This window comes from Photinus pyralis, unplaced genomic scaffold (genome assembly GCF_008802855.1).
Source record: "Photinus pyralis isolate 1611_PpyrPB1 unplaced genomic scaffold, Ppyr1.3 Ppyr1.4_LG5, whole genome shotgun sequence".
NCBI classification, from domain to species: domain Eukaryota; kingdom Metazoa; phylum Arthropoda; class Insecta; order Coleoptera; family Lampyridae; genus Photinus; species Photinus pyralis.
In genome coordinates, this window is record NW_022170596.1 from 43,064,697 (window position 1) to 43,084,982 (window position 20,286).

The window sequence follows — 20,286 nt, forward strand, 5'->3', positions numbered from 1 at the left end:
AAGTATACGGGGTTAGGTAAAAAAGTTATCGGACCTAATCTAATTTCTTTAAATGGAACACTACATATTTTAATCCAAAAAGATAGCATACTAAATTTTCTTTTCAAAAATATAACACACCAAGGATAATATTCAAAAAAAAGTCAAGCGATTTAAAAAATCAAAAAGGATTCAAAAAAATTAAAAAGTTTTAAACAAACTTTTAAAAAAAGGCGTTCGGCTGATTTAAAAAATGCACAAAAATTTCAAAAAGATTGTTGAATTTTTGTAATTTTTCTAAAATCTTTTTGAGTCTATTAAATTTTATAATTTTAGTAGTGTTACATTTTTGAAAAGAGAATCTAATATGCTGCTCGTTTAGATTAAAACAGAGTTTTTGATTTAAAAAAATGAGGTTAGGTCCGATAACTTTTTTACCTGGCCACAGGGCTTATTTTGAAAAAGGCAATAATTAGATTAAATTAATTAACATTTTTCTGTTATCTCTTTTAACTAAGAGAATATAAAGCGATTCTGAAATTGACAATTTTTTGATTCTCTTAAGCGAGCGAACATTTTCAAATTTTGATTTTACCCTTTAAGTTTGTTCAAAAAAGAGCACATCACACCTATATCACAGATTAACTTAATCTGTGCCTATATTAACTTATTAGAACTCATGTTCAATGTGTTACGTCATATTTAAGGAATATTTGACAAAATTCCGGATCAATAAGATTTTCCCTTGGACTTTCCACACTGATGTTTTGTCTAACTATTTTTTAAGAAGAATACAAAGGAAACGATGTTTTTTTACATTGAGATAAATTACATTTTCAAGTGGGTACATTAATCGTATCTATACAAAATTCTGATCTTTCGTGAAGTTGTTCATGATTTTTTTCAACTGCATTTTCCGAAAACGGAATGGAAGCGAGGTTTACTACATGTTTTTACATTGCAGATCAATTGTTTCGGGACTTTTTGACTTTTTGGAATGGGAATCCTCAAAAATAACCAAAGTACAATGGAAACGAGCCCATCTTTCGTCGCCAACTTTACGTGAGCAAGAATGCTTATGTTTTAACTGCCAACCCTCTTTAATAGTAGCTATGCAATTAATAAATGTAAACATCAGTCAATTGTTTAAGATATGAAACGTGCTCTGTGAGCTGAAGAATTCAATTAGAACTGCTATATCATCTTCAACGATGTCGTAATTCCTCATTGTTCAAATTTTCAACACTGGAACTGCCAATTTAACCGAACACAATTGGATGACAGGTAATTAAGATGTCAAAAATGAGTGTTATATGAGTGATCAAAAGCTTTAAATCAAAATAGAATGGAACAGATGCACTTGAACATACATAACAAATTAATTCATTCTTCTGTCTTTACGGTAAACTACAATAAAAACCAATTGCTAGTAGAAAGGTACCAAAAGAAACAAAATTCTCTTACGACCAATACGGCCTAATAAAAAAGTAGTTGTTTATAAAAGAGAGCTCTTAATTTTTTATTACGTCTGTAAAATGAACCCATGTCACGCATGACTCATTTTAGACATACACTTTTTATGACTTGCGTTAATAAAATGGCATAAACTGCAGTGCCGGATTTCATCCTTCATTGCGTTGCCCGCACGAAAGCCCTCTGGAATAACAAACGGATTGTAAACGCAACCAATAAACACATACCCGATTCTATATTTATAAAACGATAAGTGAAGCTTTATTAATATCGACACAGGGAAATGAACTTCGTTTAAATGCAGTTGGTCTCGGTTATCTCTTTAGCTTTCCACATACAACTTTTCGTTTAGAGGTTAACGAGACTTTAATGTTATGCACGTTGCTCCATAAAAGTGGATGCTATTTGGTATTCATCATCCGTTTGTATAATAAAACTCTTTGTAATAACAGAACAAGTAGGATAAACTAACACAATAGAGGTTGACCGACGAGCCTAGCTAACATATATCTCGCAACTGTCATTCATGCCATTGCAGTTTCACATTAATTAGAAATAATAATGCGATACACTTCCTAACGGTTTTAATTGTTTCGAATTTGCGTACTACGCCAATTTATCTGTCACCCAAAATTTACTGTTTACTCGTATTTTAGCGAGGCAGGAGCGCAAATTAAATTTTGTTCACGGTTTGGTAGTAATTCGACAAGAAGTTGCGAATAATACCTACCTATGTTCCAGTAGGTAAAACTTTGCCGAACTGAAGACTTTACACCAAGAGAAAAGTTCAAAAAGAAGGCTAGATGAACATTGTTTTTTTTCAAAAAGAGTGCATGTTATTATTATATTTGCGAAAATATGGTAGTACCTAATTGAATTTCTATCAAGTTAAAAATCAATTTTAAAAAAAAGTGTAATGAACATTTTTAAATAGTGCTGTTGTGCTGATCTGGAAAATCAATTTTCCTTGAATTGAAGCGCAGGGGCCAATTTGACTCTCAGCCGCCGGCTTTTTAGAAATAATGCGACTGCAAAATGTTGAAATTGTGGCACTGCCGGCCATCTTGCCTACAACCATCTCGGATAGCTCTTGGTATTCTTGTGGAAAAGTTGGCTACACCACAAACAAAATGCCCAAGTTGCTCAAAAAACGATTCTTCGGGTGACTAAGCCATATAGTAGGTTAGCTATGGGATATCGTTCCGGACTTACAGAGGAATACCTGGCATTTTGAAAAAGTACCGAACCGGATTGGAAAATAATAGCAATCTAACCCTTGAACAACAATCTCGTCTACACGATTTATTAAAAACTAAATTTGACGTTATGAGAAGGGCGCTGGGTTACACAACGAAGGTAGAACATGAAATTGTTCTAGAGCCCAATACGATTCCCTCCACAACGATATTACCTAGTTTCCCCATTTAAACAACAAATTTTTGACAATAAAATGTTGCAAATGGACGTAATAGAACCATCTACAAGTGCGTGGTCGTCACCAGTTCTTATTTGTGCCCAAATTTGGTAGCCAAGAGCCAGTGGCGGAGTAGCTACCATTGGTGCCCGGGGCGGTCAACCAAAATTGCACCCTCATACCCCCCCTTCTCCCTTTCGCCACCAAAGAACAGCTTGGTAAGTACAATGAAAATATACAGGGTGTTCCAAATTGCGTGATTTCGATGTTTTTCTGGGATATTTTGAGAACTAAAGGAGATAGAATGATGCGGTTTGGACCTCTCGTAATTAAATCAAAAATAAAAGCTGCATAGATGAATGATGATAATTTTGACATATGACTTGCGCGAACGTGGCAACAGCGCAAAGTGCCAAAAATGCAATAAAAAGTGTTTGCGTTATAACTCAGTTAGTTGTGGGGATATCAAAAAAGTAGAAAGAATAAAAGTTATATAGTCCCTTCAGAGTCACACACGGAATCCGGAACTTCATACGAGAGAAGAGAATACCGGACAGTTTGAAAATCCTGCTATACTACACGATCATAACTTCAACCATCTTATACGGAGTGCGCACAGATAAACGTTGAGGAGGGCGGAACGGAAGGCACTAAGAATACTGATGGAAAACAGCAACCTCAAAAGAAAGCAGATAAGGGAATTCCGAGAAGGGAAGACGATCACCAGGAGACTGAAGATGAGGCAGCTGAAAAACTGCGGGCATACAAACAGGAGGAACAAAGATCATATGCTGCGGATGGCCAAGAATCTACGTGCCACGGAATGGAAAATAGGCCGGCTCTGCTTCACATGGAACACCACTATAGACCAAACAGTGGCGGTGTCGGAAAGATGGGAGAAGTGGAGCATCAAGTTTATTCCCCCCCCCCCTCCAATTAAATGTGTAATAAAAAATTTTTTAAAAAATAATAATAATAACGGTCCGGTGTCGGAAAGATGGGGGGAGTGCAGCATCAAGTTTACTCCCCCCCCCCTCCAATTAAATGTGTAATAAAAAATTAAAAAAAAAAAAATAATAATAACGGTATTTTTTGGTTTTGTTTTAGCTATCCACGAAAATATACTGCCAAGGGCGAGATTCAAGAGTAGAAAGTCTACCCCTGCTCTTCCATCTAACCCATAATGATTCCACTTAATCGACAATGTTGTGGTCACTAGTAGGTAGAGATATAACACGGATTTTACAAGACATTGAATCACAGGAAACAAATAAAAATATTAACAATAACATAAAATAAGAAACAAAATTGAAAAGTGCTCTAATTATTATTGCCGTAGCAACTTCGAAATAAAGCGAGTTCTAAATGTTTTGAAAGTGTACTTACTGATGTCCATATCTAATGTATTAAACCATTACGTTAAATTATACTGCCGTTGCATGAATAGGTGGTGTAAGCAGCCCTTTATGGCGTAAATTTAAGGTATGAACATCAGTTCGAAATTTCAACTTGTTATAGAGATAAGGAGGCGTTTTACTTATTAATAGTTTATAATAAACGCAGACTGCGTGCAAGTTTCGCCTGCCCTCCATATTTAGCCAATTTAAATCTTTCAGCTTGTGGCTTATATGTTCAAATTTTCGATTATCGAATATTACCCTGACACAGCTATTCTGCAGTTTTTGAATTCTGCTACAATCTGAGCGTGTAATACATTTATTATCCGCATGATCAAACAATGAAAGTATCAGGGTGGAACAGAGCATCACTTTAATGCGTATCTCAAAACTATGTCGATATTGATAAATGAGCCTTAGCACACTGTACGCTTTTTGCAATAAAACTCTAATTGTTGTAAAATTCAAATTATCGGTGAGTAACAACATTTTAAAAAGCGTACAACGCTACCAGTTTCGGCAAAAACATGCCATCATCAGGCTACAAATCGAGTATATTAATTATAAAAGTCAATACCTAATCAAAACAATTACTTTACAGTTACAGTAGTCTTAAAGTTTAAGGTTGGAAATTATTTTAAACATTGAAATTTGAAGACGTCGAAGTTACATCACTAAAAACGGAGTTTAGAGCAAATTACTGAAAGAAAATCACTTACTGAAGTAGAAAAATATATTGGGAAGAAGTTCAAATGTAAATTATACAACAAGAGGGGACCGTGCTAGAAAAGAGAGGTTAATTATTGGTATGTAGGACCGGTAGCTAGTTATACTTACGGGAAAAAATATTATTTAAATTATGTTAACATATTAAATAGAAAGGGTGCAATTGAATAAAGCAGACCCTTAGAATAAGTTAATTTCTTAAAATTGAATTCAGACGATTTTTAAAACGGACATGGCGTCGCACAAACATGACAGCACCTGAGAAGTATCTCCAACATAATGTAAATAATATATACAAGGTATATCAACAAGTTAATGTAAAATTAGTAAGTTTTTTTTTTAATTTAAATTTAATATTTCATTAAGAGAATATTTGGGGTTGTCTTTCCAATGGGGTGCGCCCACAAAGTAGGGCACCAAAATGGTCCATTTTTTTAAATAGAACCCCCTGTATTTGAATGCATTTTTGAACTCTACGTGTAATTGTACGTATTTTTTATTATATGGATAATATCCGAAAAGCTAGTAGTTTTAAACATAATTCGATTTTTAAGAAAAATTTGGCATTTGCAAGCGTCAGTATATTGTCAAACTTATTACTTAAATTTTGATTCCAGGTTTTATATCTTTTTTTGCGCGATCGGTCATTTCTGACTATTTACCATGGGTGTTTCCATGACAGTACGTAGAATTTACCAGTTGCTATGATTACGACGACGCCAAAATTACTTACCGATCTAAAAACAGAACAGCAAAAATACTTACCGACGCCTTTTTAAAAATCAACAGTCTTACATTACATTTAATCTTTAATTATTGTTAGGTACATTAAACGTACAATTTGTGCTGTTGTTTCCTATAGCAAGACGCTCATAAAGTCATAAAGGAAGTGCAAAGCTAGTAAACTACATCAGACACATGCACATTTTTATGAAATTATTAATTTCAATTTTGACATTTAAACTGGTTACCTAGTGATGTACACCATACCACTTCGATCATTTCGATTTATTCTGCTCGTTAATTTCTTAGTGCATATTTATATTGGTTGGATAATTTTAATTTAGATCGCGCAAAAAATGTTATAAGCACGTCGAACGTTAAGGGTTACCGTTCTCAGACAATAATTGTCTTCGAACGGTAAAAATCCCTTACCGTTCTGCGTTCTCCATACTTAATATACTATTACAGATTTTTGCAAATTTTCTTCTCTACAATTTTTCTCTTGACATTCTTAAAATGCTTAGTTTTAGAGTTATTGAGAAAAGTTTCAAAAAAGGTAGATTGTACGCCACTCATGGAGTGGTTTTGGGGTGACGGGCTCAACGCATCGGCGCTGGGGTTTCAGATGGCATTTAATACCTTAAAACAAAGTACCTTGCCAAATTTCGTCATCCTGTGCTATAGTGATACGATAAGTAGATGATTATAAACTATTTCAAAATGTATTCTAATCTCTTAAAGCTCTTGACACGTAGGTATAAAAGCGCGTGTAGGCTGCCTCGCAGACGTGTGCCAACATCATGTATTTTAAACTTGTTTTGGCTTTTGCTGCTCTCATCTGTATAGGTGTTGCCTCAGGTATGTAGTTACGTTTATTATTTCATGCATAAACGCTGAACGGTCTCTAAGTGGGGATCTTTCATTTGCTGCCAACTTAGTACCCAGGAGCTTTAAAATAGTACTTTATCGTTTAAATTGTTCGCTGTTCATAATTGTAGCCGACATGACACTACAATTGCTCTTGAAGTGAAAGAGTAAATATTAAATTAGACAAAGTTCCAGAGCTTCAAAGAAAGTTTTACAAATTTTACAAATAAAACTTTCTTTTAAACTCTGGAACTTTGTCTAATTTAATAGTACCCACTCAAAGAAACCATATAGAATAATTAATCAAAAAAGGTGAAAGAGTAAACTTGGATTGTATGAAATCAAGATGTAGTCTCATCACTCCGTTTTTACACATCTTTTTTTCTGCAAATGTTTGTCTTTATAACCAGAGACTGTATAGTAGGTATTACGGCACTTTGGCCTGGGAATAATTTATTGAGTGTTGAGAAAGCTAGCATATGGTCGATAGTTTCAAATTATAGTCCAATTGAAGTCACATCTTTTACGGCAAGTTTAGTGTTACTAATCTTTAGGTATATTAATAGAGGATATAATTTTTATCCTGAGATGATTACGTTCTAAAAGTAAGAGAAGATTAATTATTTCAATGTATATTTAGATTATGCTCCAACGTAATGCCGTGTTTAGGTTTACTAATTACGTAGCTGCATACGCTTAATTAGGTTGGAGGAATAACCAATTTGACTGTCATCGGTGCATATAAATGATACCTAGATCTATGAAATTAGACCTTTGCCCATAATTTTATTAGAATATTATGTAAAACAGTTCCTAAGATGGTTCCATATGGAACACTATGAGTGATAGTGGTCATATTCTACCGACCAAAGTCGCAGTGTACAAGAATTGCTCTGAAAAGCTGATGGTTAATCGTGTCAAGTGAAATGTCTTACTTCACCATAATTGTCAAGAGACCTAAATCGGTTGCTTGTAATATAGGTACACGTGGTGATTTGCAGTTAACTGGATTTAATCAGTTTTCATCGTATTTGTTACATGACAAACTTATAAGGAGACTGCGATACAAAACAACAATAAATCACTTGAGATATGATATGGGCAGATTAATAGCTTCGAATACACAATTAAAAATGGAAATAGCTTTATTCTGGGAGATAATAGAGATAGTAAACAAGTTTACCAACCCGTATGTTATTACGTAATCATAAGTTATGCAAATTCTTTATATTTTGCGTGCAATACTCAGAAACCCATTTATTTAAAATTAACTTTTTTCTGCTCTAAGGTACTAACGACATATGGGTATTTTACCATCTCGAAATTAATGTTAATTAATAATACCCTTCTTTGCTCTAAAAGATACATTGCCAAGTTGCCAGCCTGGCGACACCTAGGCGTCAGGTCTTCTGCTGTGTTCGCTAATGTGTGAGCGGAGAAGGGAGCAATTTTGAACAATTCAAATAGTCGCATGTGGTGAATTCTACTATTATGTGGTAATATTAAAAGGACAATACAGAGACGTTTTTATTACTGCCACAAGATTTCCCCTTTTGCCGTTGTCAGTTTGAATCTCAAACTTGACATATCCTAATCTTAACTTCGGGAATACCTTTTCGGTCATGTGCCAGTTATTGGTAGTGGTAGTGGTCTTATACATTTTGTTGAGCAATAATAAATATACATTTTGACTCGTTGAATTACGATATAATTCATCTGCCGTGCCCAGTTGGAGAAGAAAAACGTTAAGAAATGTAGATTTTTAGTTCGTCTGTTTTCAAACTTGGCTTATAATCTCTTTAAAAGTGCATAAAAATGATTGGGGCATGTTTATCTTTTATATGTTTATGGTTATGAAATTGTGATGAAACTTAATAGCGGATAGAGGTAGGTATAAAAGAGCAAGCGGACAAACTTTCAGATGAAGAGCACAAAGAACTTCTTCTTCTGCTATCTAAACAGGACAGGCTACTGGATTTAAATTAAAAAAAAAGGAAAGAAGGGACAAAAAGGCATCTGCCTCAAAGGAACTTCAGAATGTGACACTGTAGTATGTCCTGAGTCAGGTGCCAAGGCGCCTTTAGATTAGTGGGACAATTTCATCACAAATAAGCTTGCGTAGTTTTAAGGAGAAATTATAACTGGTGACTTATCGCTGGTAATTGCAACACCAGCTGGGTTGCAAAAAATCTCCATACTTGCATGGGTAAACGTTTGATCATTTCCTCTAACACACGCTAACTTTCTCTGGCTCATAATAACCCACATCCCAAATGAAAAGCAGTAGTTGCTTGCCTCAACGTGTTACTGTAGTAGCAATGTTCCATCTTTGCTAATACTATGTAACTGCCTCTTTTGCTTTTGTACTTATTTCCCATAAACGGGATGCGTTACGTCTATAATTAGGCTAAAGTTCTACTGTTAAGTGCCCTATTTTACTTATTGATGCGAAATTCTCCCTGCTAGCCCTTGAGGTCCACTATTACTTACGGTACTCCCAAACTTCTGCTTCTCTCGTAGCCTGAAAATTTGCTCCAACCCCGAAATCGGGGTCGTGGGAGGGCTTGTCTAAATAAACACCCAGTTATCAAAACAAAACTCTATTGACTCTTGAAAGTGATAACAACTTTGCGACGTGGACGTGGAGAAGTTTATTGGGCAACGGCCACTGCAATGACGTTTACCTTTGGTTTCGCGTTTTCGGAGATTCTCACTGATATCCGTCCCGATCAAGAAACCCCCGCGAGTTCGCCCTGCTGCAAACTAGGCACAATTAACTAGCACGCCCGATTCTTTTACACGGCGCTGGATTTAATTACTAACGCGAATGAATTTGCCCCAACGAGCAAATTCCTCTTCTACCTTTCTCAATATAAACTCAGGCCGCGACACCACCAGAAGATCTCTCTTCCGCGTGCCGAACTCCTTCACCGCCGCCGCGATTCTCTCTTCATTTCATTTCCACTTATCACCCTACGATATTGTACCCCTCAACTCAAATTTTTCAACGTATACAAAATGTCCAATGAGATGACAATTTTGCTAGCGGAACCAACCCCGATCGGTTAATTACAAATTGGTCTGCGACCGTTAATACCAAACATCACACATTGCTCGCTCCACCTGCTTCTAATGATTCGTCCCTAATTCAAAATTTATTAGAGGCTCACGATGTCAGGGGTTACTCTTTAGCGGCATCTAAACTATCGCCATATTTTAGTGACATTTAACCCACTCTGACAGACTGCCATTAGGTGCATTAGTTATGCCGGAGTTTTACCCCAGAAACCGTTTCAGTTTCAGATCGGTGTGTGTGTAGACATATCGGATTACGTGTGCGAGTTAAAAAAAATCTCGACCCACCCTTCAAGGCGACCGCTACCACCTGCAACCTCGTGGGAAGAAGTGACCACTCAACATTAAATTGCCGAAACTGTATTTACATATAAAAAATCCTACCGATCTACGCCTAAATTATGCTTAATAAATTTACCTATCTATTCTAATATAAACGGGGCATTACAACTAGTTACTGGTAGCGGCTGCGAGCGATGCACCACAACTCGTCTCCAAATATATAAGATTTGATTTCCTTAAACGTATTGAATTTTAGGTTCTAACAACCTTTTCTGCCATTATTGCGAAGCAAACACCGAGGAGGATCCTAAAGCAACCCACAACTGCCGTAAATTAATTAATGTTACCGAAAATAGCGATTGTCTAGGAAGTTGCAGATTTTATGTTGGCTGTAAGTAATAGGTCTTCTTACATACAAATGTAATCTACCTCGTTTTAGCTTATAAAAAAAACAACAAGACCGAATACTTTGTGAACAGAAGTTGTGCTTGGCTTAGTTGTGAAGCCTTAAAGCTTTATCACGGTGTAAACGAATACTGTCAGCAGTGCGTAAGCAGATATTGCAATACTGACAAATATTGATCATTAAGAGAATAAGACCAAGACTGTATAAGGATTGTGACCTTTTTTTCTGCGACTATTAGCACTAATTATATCAGTTATTTGTCTTTAAATTTTTGTTCTTATTTCTTTGACATTATCTAGAAAATGTAATAATAATTATGTTTTAATAAACTTATTTACAGCAACAACCATTAGAAGCCGTTTTTGAGACACTTTGTCCTTCTGTCATCGCCGACACAACGCCTAACTGTTAGCTTCCCTTTCAAGAAAGTAGGATCAGGAATTATTCGCCTCAAATCCCAATTTACTAAACTGTATTCTCTTACAGCTAAGGTGATATTTTTAAGGAAATAAGCACCATCTCTAATTTATTCCAGATTATTGAGTTATTATTTACCCTTCTATCCCTAATCCTTAAGAGGCCAGAAGAGCCGATTACCAGCCGAGGCATACATAACGAGAACCCCCCTCAACCACACACACAATTATGTTATGTCATGTTATGCTTCGTTCAAAATTTAGAAGAGTAAACACAAAGATTTCGTGTCTATTTATTTCACTTAAAGTGAACTTAGACCAACGATATTTATGGCCAGCACGCTATTTGAGCAAGAGAGGGAGCCAAGTACATATCTTTGTTTTGCGGAGTATATGAAAAATTGTAACTCTCAAGAGTTGAAGTAAATATTTCATAATAACTTCTTGAATTAAAGTAAATACATTACTGTATAGTTTTCCGAAAATTTATATTTATGTACATGGTCGCCGGCAGATTCGTACAATTTGAATGAATATAAATTGCGTTTTATAAGCCAAGACAAAGGTTAACCAAATATTAATCGAGGAGAACGTTTTATGGAAAGCTTCCATCACCTTTGCGATGTCGACTATTACTCCTTTTTCTTCTGAAAAGATCGAAGCGTGAGAGTAATCTGAAAATGCACCGCAAAAATATCATTACTTTAAGGAAGCGGGCGGAAGACAATCAACGAGACCGATTTTTTCGATGCGGTTATTTGTGAAAAAGAATTTTTCCTGGAAAAAAGAAAAAGCGACGCACAAAAAGTTCTTAGTAATTGACAGCGTGTGTCGCGACGGTTACGAATGGGACAGAAATAGCTCATTGAAACTAATGGTGTTTCCTTCACTATCTGCAGGATGGCGTGTCTCTGTGTCTGATGTTTCCTCTATTTGAAAGGACATCCCTTCATTTGAAAATTTCACGGTTCAGTCCAATACATCAGATCTTGCTTGCAGAGTGTATGCAAAGCGAAACGAAGCAGGAGCTAACAAAAATTTAAGCTGTAAACAAACAGCGATTAGCGTGTTCGGCATTTTGTGTTTTCCCAAATGTTTTCCTCCCTGTCCTTTTATGTGTCAAATAAATGTCTAGATTTTCAGCGAAGAAAACCTGGGCGGTATCCAATTTCATAGCATAACGAACTAGAACTAAATTGAGTTTCGCCCGTCTCACGATACAAAACATTAATTGTATTTTTCGAATTACTGCTTAGATTGGATCAGGTTATAAAATAATAATAAAATAATTATAACTTCTATAACTGATCTGTGGGATCTAATTAATGTCAGGGTGGAAAGACATGTTCGTGTCAAAAATAGTAATAGGAATATCCAGGTTTACAAATAGGCAACATTCAGGGCCCATTTTCTTCATTGCCTATTTGTAAACCTGGATATTCTTGCTGCCTTCGCATCGATAAGTAGCGTCGCTAGGCGTCCTGGGCATCCATACGGATGCGTTGTAAGTTTGTAGACGTTTTAACTACCAAGGTGCATCATTTCCAATTCTTGCCATCTTTGTATACATATAAGGTGCCGGTTGGCGTCGAAGAAGCGTCCTTCTGCAGGATCAAAAAAAGACAACTTCAAACTACGATATGTTCAAAATATAGCTATAGCCAACTTTGCGCGGTCGATGCAGGATCCGGTCCAGAATATTGCTTTATCGCGTCCTAATAAAGATGAATATCAGAAAATTTAATTCTATTATTATTGTCAACTTATGAAACCATAACCCTCTCTAACACACAACTCATATCCAAATGCATACGTGTAAAAGAACGTGCATAATAAACAGTTGTAAAATGTCTATTATATAGTAATATAGTAAAAGTACGTATTCCTTATACCAATTTCAGTAGTAATTTTAACAAGTAGAATTCTGACCATTCGTATTCGTATATTTGTAGAGCAAGTAAGCAAACCCATCCATCATACGGTAAATTTAAAAAGTATTGTATACGTTTGTCTGATTAATACTAAAAATAGTTATTTATGCAATGAGCGTATAAATGAGGCGTTTTATTACTAAATTCGAACGAACCAATAATCGCCGATTTATACATGAATTGCATACAACGTTTTTTTCTACAATCGATATCCAAAGTAGGCATTTGCGCTCGTATTTGACAACGCAAACGTCATCTTTTTCGAGGAATGTCACTTTGTCGCTTATAAGCGACAAAATAGAAAAAACGCTCGCTCTTCCAATTATTAACTATAAATCAAATATGCATTGCTCAGAGTATCCAATGACAACGAGTAAATGACATCTTTCATTTGGACATAAGATTAAAATAATGTATGATTTGAGTGAAAAATTTAAATTTTTGGAAATATGTGAACTGCTCGATTGTAGAAAAAATCTTGTGTGTAATTCGAGCGCAAATTGATTGTCGATTTCAAGAGATTGCCGCGCTCCTTCGTCGCGCGTCTCTTTCAATCGACAATATATCATTTTGCGCTCTTAATACACAAATAGCTATTTCGTCGACTTCACTGGGGTAGGTAATTTTAAATTCAACTACAAGAAATTACAAACGAAATTATGAGCTTCGACGATTTTTCAATAAATTACAGCTATTGTCGTTGCTATAGTAATGTGTTGTTTTATGCTGTACCGTCAGTCCTCGTAATCGCAGTGGAAGATTATGTTGCTTGCTCTGCTGCGGAGACGATTTAACATTATATCCACTCAAATCAAAAGAAACTTATTGGAACGGTTTCGATCAGTTCGGCAATTGATGGAATACAATGAATTTGAAAGGAGATATTTCCGAAAATGCCACGTTGACATTTTACCTTGAAAAGGTATGTGAAATTAGAATGTAATTAATTCTTTTGCAACTGTACTAAAGTACGTGTATTAACAGTGAAAGATATGGAAATGTTCATCCCTGTGGTCGACGTACTCAATGTTGAAGGTAAAGTAACTGAATACCTTAACAACACCTTACCCGAGGAGCTACACATACATACATCAGGATATGCTTTGCTGAGATCGTTTGGCGACCATACTGGCGCTGATCTCACTACATTAAAACCGAGATTAAAATGGTTAGGTGGATGGAAGTTCTCAGCTGTTGCCGAAAGTGAATTATTATATAATTGTCATTTCCCTTTAATAAAATGGTTGTTATGTATAAGTGGTTGCTAACGATTAATGGTTGCTAACGTATAATGGTTGGTTGCTAACCATTAATGGTTGCTAACGATTAATAAGCTTCATCATTGTACTCGTTACTAAGGAGTAATTTATATTGTTATCGAGAGGTCGACGAAAATAGTTATTTTAGCAATGAGTGTATAAATGAGGCGTTTTATTGGTGGCGAGTGGACTAAATTCGAACGAACCAATAACCGCCGATTTATACATGAATTGCATACAACGTTTTTTCGTCGACTTCACTGGGGTAGGTAATTTTAAATTCAACTACAAGAAATTACAAACGAAATTATAAGGTCCGACGATTTTTCACTAAAATTACAGCTATTGTCGTTGCTATAGTAATGTGTTGTTTTATGCTGTGCCGTCAGTCCTCGTAATCGCAGTGGAAGATTATGTTGCTTGCTCTGCTGCGGAGGCGATTTTAACATTAAATCCACTCAAATCAAAAGAAACTTATTGCAACGGTTTCGATCAGTTCGGCAATTGATGGAATATAATGAATTTGAAAGGAGATATTTCCGCATATGTCATGTTGACATTTTACCTTGAAAAGGTATGTGAAATTAGAATGTAATTAATTCTTTTGCAACTGTACTAAAGTATGTGTATTAACAGTTAAAGATATGGAAAAGTTCATCTCTGTGGTCGACGTACTCAATGTTGAAGGTAAAGTAACTGAATACCTTAACAATACCTTATCCGAGAAGCTACACAGGATATGCTTTGCTGAGATCGTTGGCGACCATACTGGCTGCTGATCTCACTACATTAAGACCGAGATTAAAATGGTTAGGTGGATGGAAGTTCTCAGCTGTTGCCGAAAGTGAATTGTTATATAATTATCATTTCCCTTTAATAAAATGGTTGTTATGTATAAGTTGTTGCTAACGATTAATGGTTGCTAATGCATAATGGTTATGTATAAGTGGTTGCTAACGATTAATGGTTGCTAACGTCTAATGGTTTCTAACCATTAATGAGCTTGATTACTACACCCGTAACTAAGGTGTAATTTATGCTGTTATCGAGAGGTCGACGAAAAACGTTTATTATCCACTAATTTTGATACGTAGAATATACCTAATTTTTACTCTTAGAAGAAGTAGGTAAACCAATATTTTACGTTTATCATACGTTTATCAAATTATTGCTAAAAGAACGTTTATTTATATACATATCAACGTAGAACACGAACTCTATGGTTAATATATTCATACATGAATAAAAATCGTATTTTAAACGTAAGGTAGGTATAAAATTGGTCTACAAAAAAAACTACCTTATGTATACCGAATTTAACCTTTCAAAGCGCTTTAAAAACGTTTTTTAAACGTAAGTTGTTGGCTGGGAAGTTACTAATATGGTTTCATTATTATTAGTTTAAGATAAACTGATGCCGCAACATATTAGTCGGATAGAAAAAATTGGCACAGTATTGTTATATTTATACACCCTTCATGCTTGCAAGTGCATGTAATATAAATAAGAAGGACTAATATCCTATTACTATTTTTGACACGAACATGTCTTTCCACCCTCACATTAATTAGATCCAACAGATCAGTTATAGAAGTTTGTAACTTGAGCCAATCTAATCAGTAATTCGAAAAATACAATTAATGTTTTGTATCGTGAGACGGGCGAAACTCAATTTAGTTCTAGTTCGTTATGCTATGAAATTGGATACCGCACAGGTTTTCTTCGCTGAAAATCTAGACATTTATTTGACACATAAAAGGACAGGGAGGAAAACATTTGGGAAAACACAAAATGCCGAACACGAGTTGCACATCCAAAGTAAATGTAGGTAGTTCTAATGCGTGAATATACTTTTTTTTTTCTAAACGCAAGAGCTTCTTCAACAAAACGTTAATCGCTGTTTCTTTATAGCTTAAATTTTTGTTAGCTCCTGCTTCGCTTCGCCTTGCATTCAATGCGAATTCAAAGATTACATTAAGGCGATAAACGTTAGTTTCAAACTGCTCGATTTCAAGACCTATTTCCAAACTATTCTTGTGACTTTAATAGAAAACACATAAGTATGCAGTTAACGGGTAGACACAATAACATTAAAAGTGCATACACTCTGCAAGCAAGATCTGATGTATTGGACTGAACCGTAAAATTTTCAAATGAAGTGATGTCCTTTCAAATAGGGGAAACATCAGACACAGAGACACGCCATCCTGCAGATAATGAAGGAAACACCATTAGTCTCAATGAGCCATTTCTGTCCCATTCGTAACCGTCGCGACACACGCTGTCAATTACTAAGGTCTCTTAACAGAACTTTTTGTGCGTCGCTTTTTCCTTTCCCCAGGAAGAATTCTTTTTCACAAATAACCGCATCGAAAAAAATCGGTCTCGCTGATTGTCTTCCGCCCGCTTCCTTAAAGTAATGATATATTTGCGGTGCATTTTCAGATTACTCTCACGCTTCGATATTTTCAGAAGAAAAAGGGGTAATAGTCGACATCGTAAAGGTGATGGAAGTTTTCCATAAAACGTTCTCCTCGATTAATATTTGGTTAACCTTTGTCTTGGCTTATAAAACGCAATTTATACCTACTCATTGAAACTGTACGAATCTGTCGGCGACCATTTGCATAAATATAAATTTTCGGAAAACTACGGTAATGTATTTACTTTAATTCAAGAAGTTATTGTGAAATATTTGCTTCAACTCTTGAGAGTTACAATTTTTCATATACCTACTCAGCAAAACAAAGATATGTACTTGGCTCTCTCTCTTGCTCAAATAGCGTGCTGGCCATAAATATCGTTGGTCTAAGTTCACTTTAAGTGAAATTTACATAAATATAAATGTTTGTGTTTACTCTTCTAAATTTTGAACGAAGCATAACATGACATAACATAATTGTGTGTATGGTTGAGAGCGGTTCTCGTTATGTATGCCTCGGCTGGTAATCGGCTCTTCTGGCCTCTTAAGGAATAGGGATAGAAGGGTAAATAATAACTCAATAATCTGTACTAAAATTGGAGATGGTTCTTATTTCCTTAACAATATCACATTAGCTGTAAGAGAATACAGTTTAGTAAATTGGGGTTTGAGGCGAACAATTCCGGATCCTTCTTTCTTGAAAGGGAAGCTAACAGTTAGGCGTTGTGTCGGCGATGACAGAAGGACAAAGTGTCTCAAAACCGGCTTCTAATGGCTGTTGATGTAAATAAGTTTATTAAAACATATAAAATTACATTTTCTAGATAATGTCAAAGAAATAAGAACAAAAAATTAACGACCAATAACTGATATAATTAGTGATAATAGTATGCAGAAAAAAGGTCACAATCCTTATAGAGGCTTGGTCTTATTCTCTTATTGATCAATATTTGTTACTATTGCAATATCTGCTTAAGCACTCCGTACAATATTCATTTGCACCGTGATAAAGCTTTAGGGCTTCACAACTAAGCCAACCACAACTTCTGTTCGCAAAGTATTCGGTCTTGTTGTTTTTTCTATAAGCTAAAACGAGGTAGATTACATTTGAATATAAGATGACCTATTACTTACAGCCAACATAAAATCTGCAATTTCCTTTACAATCGCTATTTTCGGTAATATTAATTAATTTACGGCAGTTGTGGGTCGCTTGAGGGTCCTCCTCGGTGTTTGCTTCGCAATAATGGCAGAAAATGTTGTTAGCACCTAAAATTCAATACGTTTAAGGAAATCAAATCTTATATATTTGGAGACGAGTTGTGGTGCATCGCTCGCAGCCGTTACCACTAACTAGTATTAGCAAAGATGGAACATTGCAACTACGGTAAGACGTTGAGGCAAGCAACTACTGATTTTCATTTGGGATGTGAGTTATTATGAGCCAGAGAAAATTTGCGTGTGTTAGAGGAAATGATCAAACGTTTACCCATCCAAGATTTTTAACAACCCAGCTGGTGTTGCAATTATCAGCGATAAGTCACCAGTTATAATTTCCCTTTAAAACTACGCAAGGGCAATAGACAACTTCCTTATTTGTGATGAAATCGTCCCACTAATCTAAAGGTGCCTTGGCACCTGAGTGAGGACATACTACAGTGTCACATTCTGAAGTTCCTTTGAGGCAGATGCCTTTTTGTCCCTTCTTTCCTTCTTTATTGAATTTAAATCCAGTAGCCTGTCCTGTTTAGATAGCAGAAAAAGAAGTTCTTTGTGCTCTTCATCTGAAAGTTTGTCCGCTTGCTCTTTTATACCTACCTCTATCCGCTATTAAGTTTCATCACAATTTCATAACCATAAACATATAAAAGATAAACATGCCCTAATAATTTTTATGCACTTTTAAAGAGATTATAAGCCAAGTTTGAAAACAGACGAACTAAAAATCTACATTTCTTAACGTTTTTCTTCCCCAACTGGGCACGGCAGATGAATTATATCGTAATTCAACGAGTCAAAATGTATATTTATTATTGCTCAACAAAATGTATAAGACCACTACCAATAACTGACACATGACCGAAAAGGTCTTCCCGAAGTTAAGATTAGGATATGTCAAATTTGAGATTTAGACTGACAACGGCAAAGGGGGAAATCTTGTGGCAGTAATAAAAACGTCTCTGTATTGTCCTTTTAATATTACCACATAATAGTAGAATTCACCACATGGGACTATTTGAATTGCTCAAAACTGCTCCCTTCTCCGCTCACACACTAGCGAACACAGCAGAAGACCTGACGCCTAGGTGTCGCCAGGCTGGCTACTTGGCACTGAATTTAAGAGAAAAAGAAGGGTATTATTAATTAACATTAATTTCGAGATGGCAAAATACCCATATGTCGTCAGTACCTTAGAGCAGAAGAAAGTTAATTTTAAATAAATGGGTTGCTGAGCATTGCACGCAAAATATAAAGAATTTGCGTAACTTATGATGAGGTAATAACGTACAGGTTGGTAATGAATATTACTAACCTCGAATCGAATATTACTAACCTCGAGAATCTACTTTCCTCCCTCCTGGAAGAATAAGTGTTGTAATAATAAATACGACTTCCTTATCCTTCAAAATGACAATTATGAGACTGATTACAATATGATCGTGAATAAACTTGTTTACTATCTCTATTATCTCCCACAATAAAGCTATCTCTATTTTTAATTGTGTATTCGAAGCTATTAATCTGCCCCTATCATATCTCAAGTGATTTATTGTTGTTTTGTATCGCAGTATCCTTATAAGTTTGTCATGTAACAAATACGTGAAAACTGATTAAATCCAGTTAACTGCAAATCACCAGGTGTACCTATATTACAAGCAACGGATTTAGGTCTCTTGACAATCATGGTGAAGTAAGACATTTCATTTGACACGATTAACCATCAGCTTTTCAGAGTAATTCTTGTTCACTGCGACTTTGATCGGTAGAATACCTGATAGAATATGACCACAATCATTCATAGTGTTCCATATGGAACCATCTGAGGAACTCTCTCATAATATTCTACTAAAATGATGGGCAAAGGTCTAATTTCATAGACCAAGGTATCATTTATGCACCGATGACAGTCAAAATTGGTTATTTATTCAACCTAATTAAACGTATGCAGCTACGTAATTAATAATCACGGCATTACGTTGGAGCATAATCTAATAGTCCAGTCAAATAAGAAAAAATAAAAACATTAATCGGTAAAGATCTGAATTTTGGTACACATTTTCATTAGTGTTCCCTATTGGACATACTAAAAGTCCCCGTCAAAATCTGTTGCGCTCGAGGCGCCATCCTGGAAAAAAGGAGCACTTTTTCAGTTTCTTGCCTATATATCGGCAACAATTATCGATACGGAAAAATAGTTCAGATAAAAAATATAGTTTATTAAATTGCCCACAAAAAAGCATATTAACATTTTTTTGTATGTCCAATACTTTAGCTATAATCCGACATCGAATAGGAAATCAAGTATCCTGAGCTCTCGAAACAGTCGCGCAGATATTTTTTTACAACTTTTTACAAATCATTAAATTCATTGAAAATTCTACCAGTATTTCTTATATATGCGAAGTCGTCGCACTCAAGCTTGGTATGAGACACGTTTAAAGGTTTCTCATAAAACTCTCTCTCAATAGAACTTTCATCTTCAATGTGAGCACTGAGTGTGGACTGGGAGCCTTCAGTGCAGTCCGAACAGGGTCAAGGTAATTCTGAAGGTCTGATAACGATGTCGGTTTTAATATCTCTCACTAGCAGGCACGTTATACTTATGCAGATAAGGGCGTTCTTCAGCTTCAGAAATCACATCGTTGCTCCAACACTTTTACACATTTTCGCTTACCTTTTTGAAAAAAACATGATA

General features: G+C 35.5%; 1 protein-coding gene across 1 annotated transcript; it reads left to right on the forward strand.

Moving 5' to 3' along the window:
• The first annotated feature begins 6,455 nt into the window (after positions 1-6,455).
• Positions 6,456-10,577, forward strand: LOC116170805. The gene is made up of 3 exons (XM_031487321.1): positions 6,456-6,570; positions 10,193-10,327; positions 10,376-10,577. Exons 1-3 carry the CDS (start codon positions 6,513-6,515, stop codon positions 10,516-10,518), a joined length of 336 nt encoding a protein of 111 aa, XP_031343181.1. The 5' UTR covers positions 6,456-6,512; the 3' UTR covers positions 10,519-10,577.
• Positions 10,578-20,286: the final 9,709 nt, after the last annotated feature.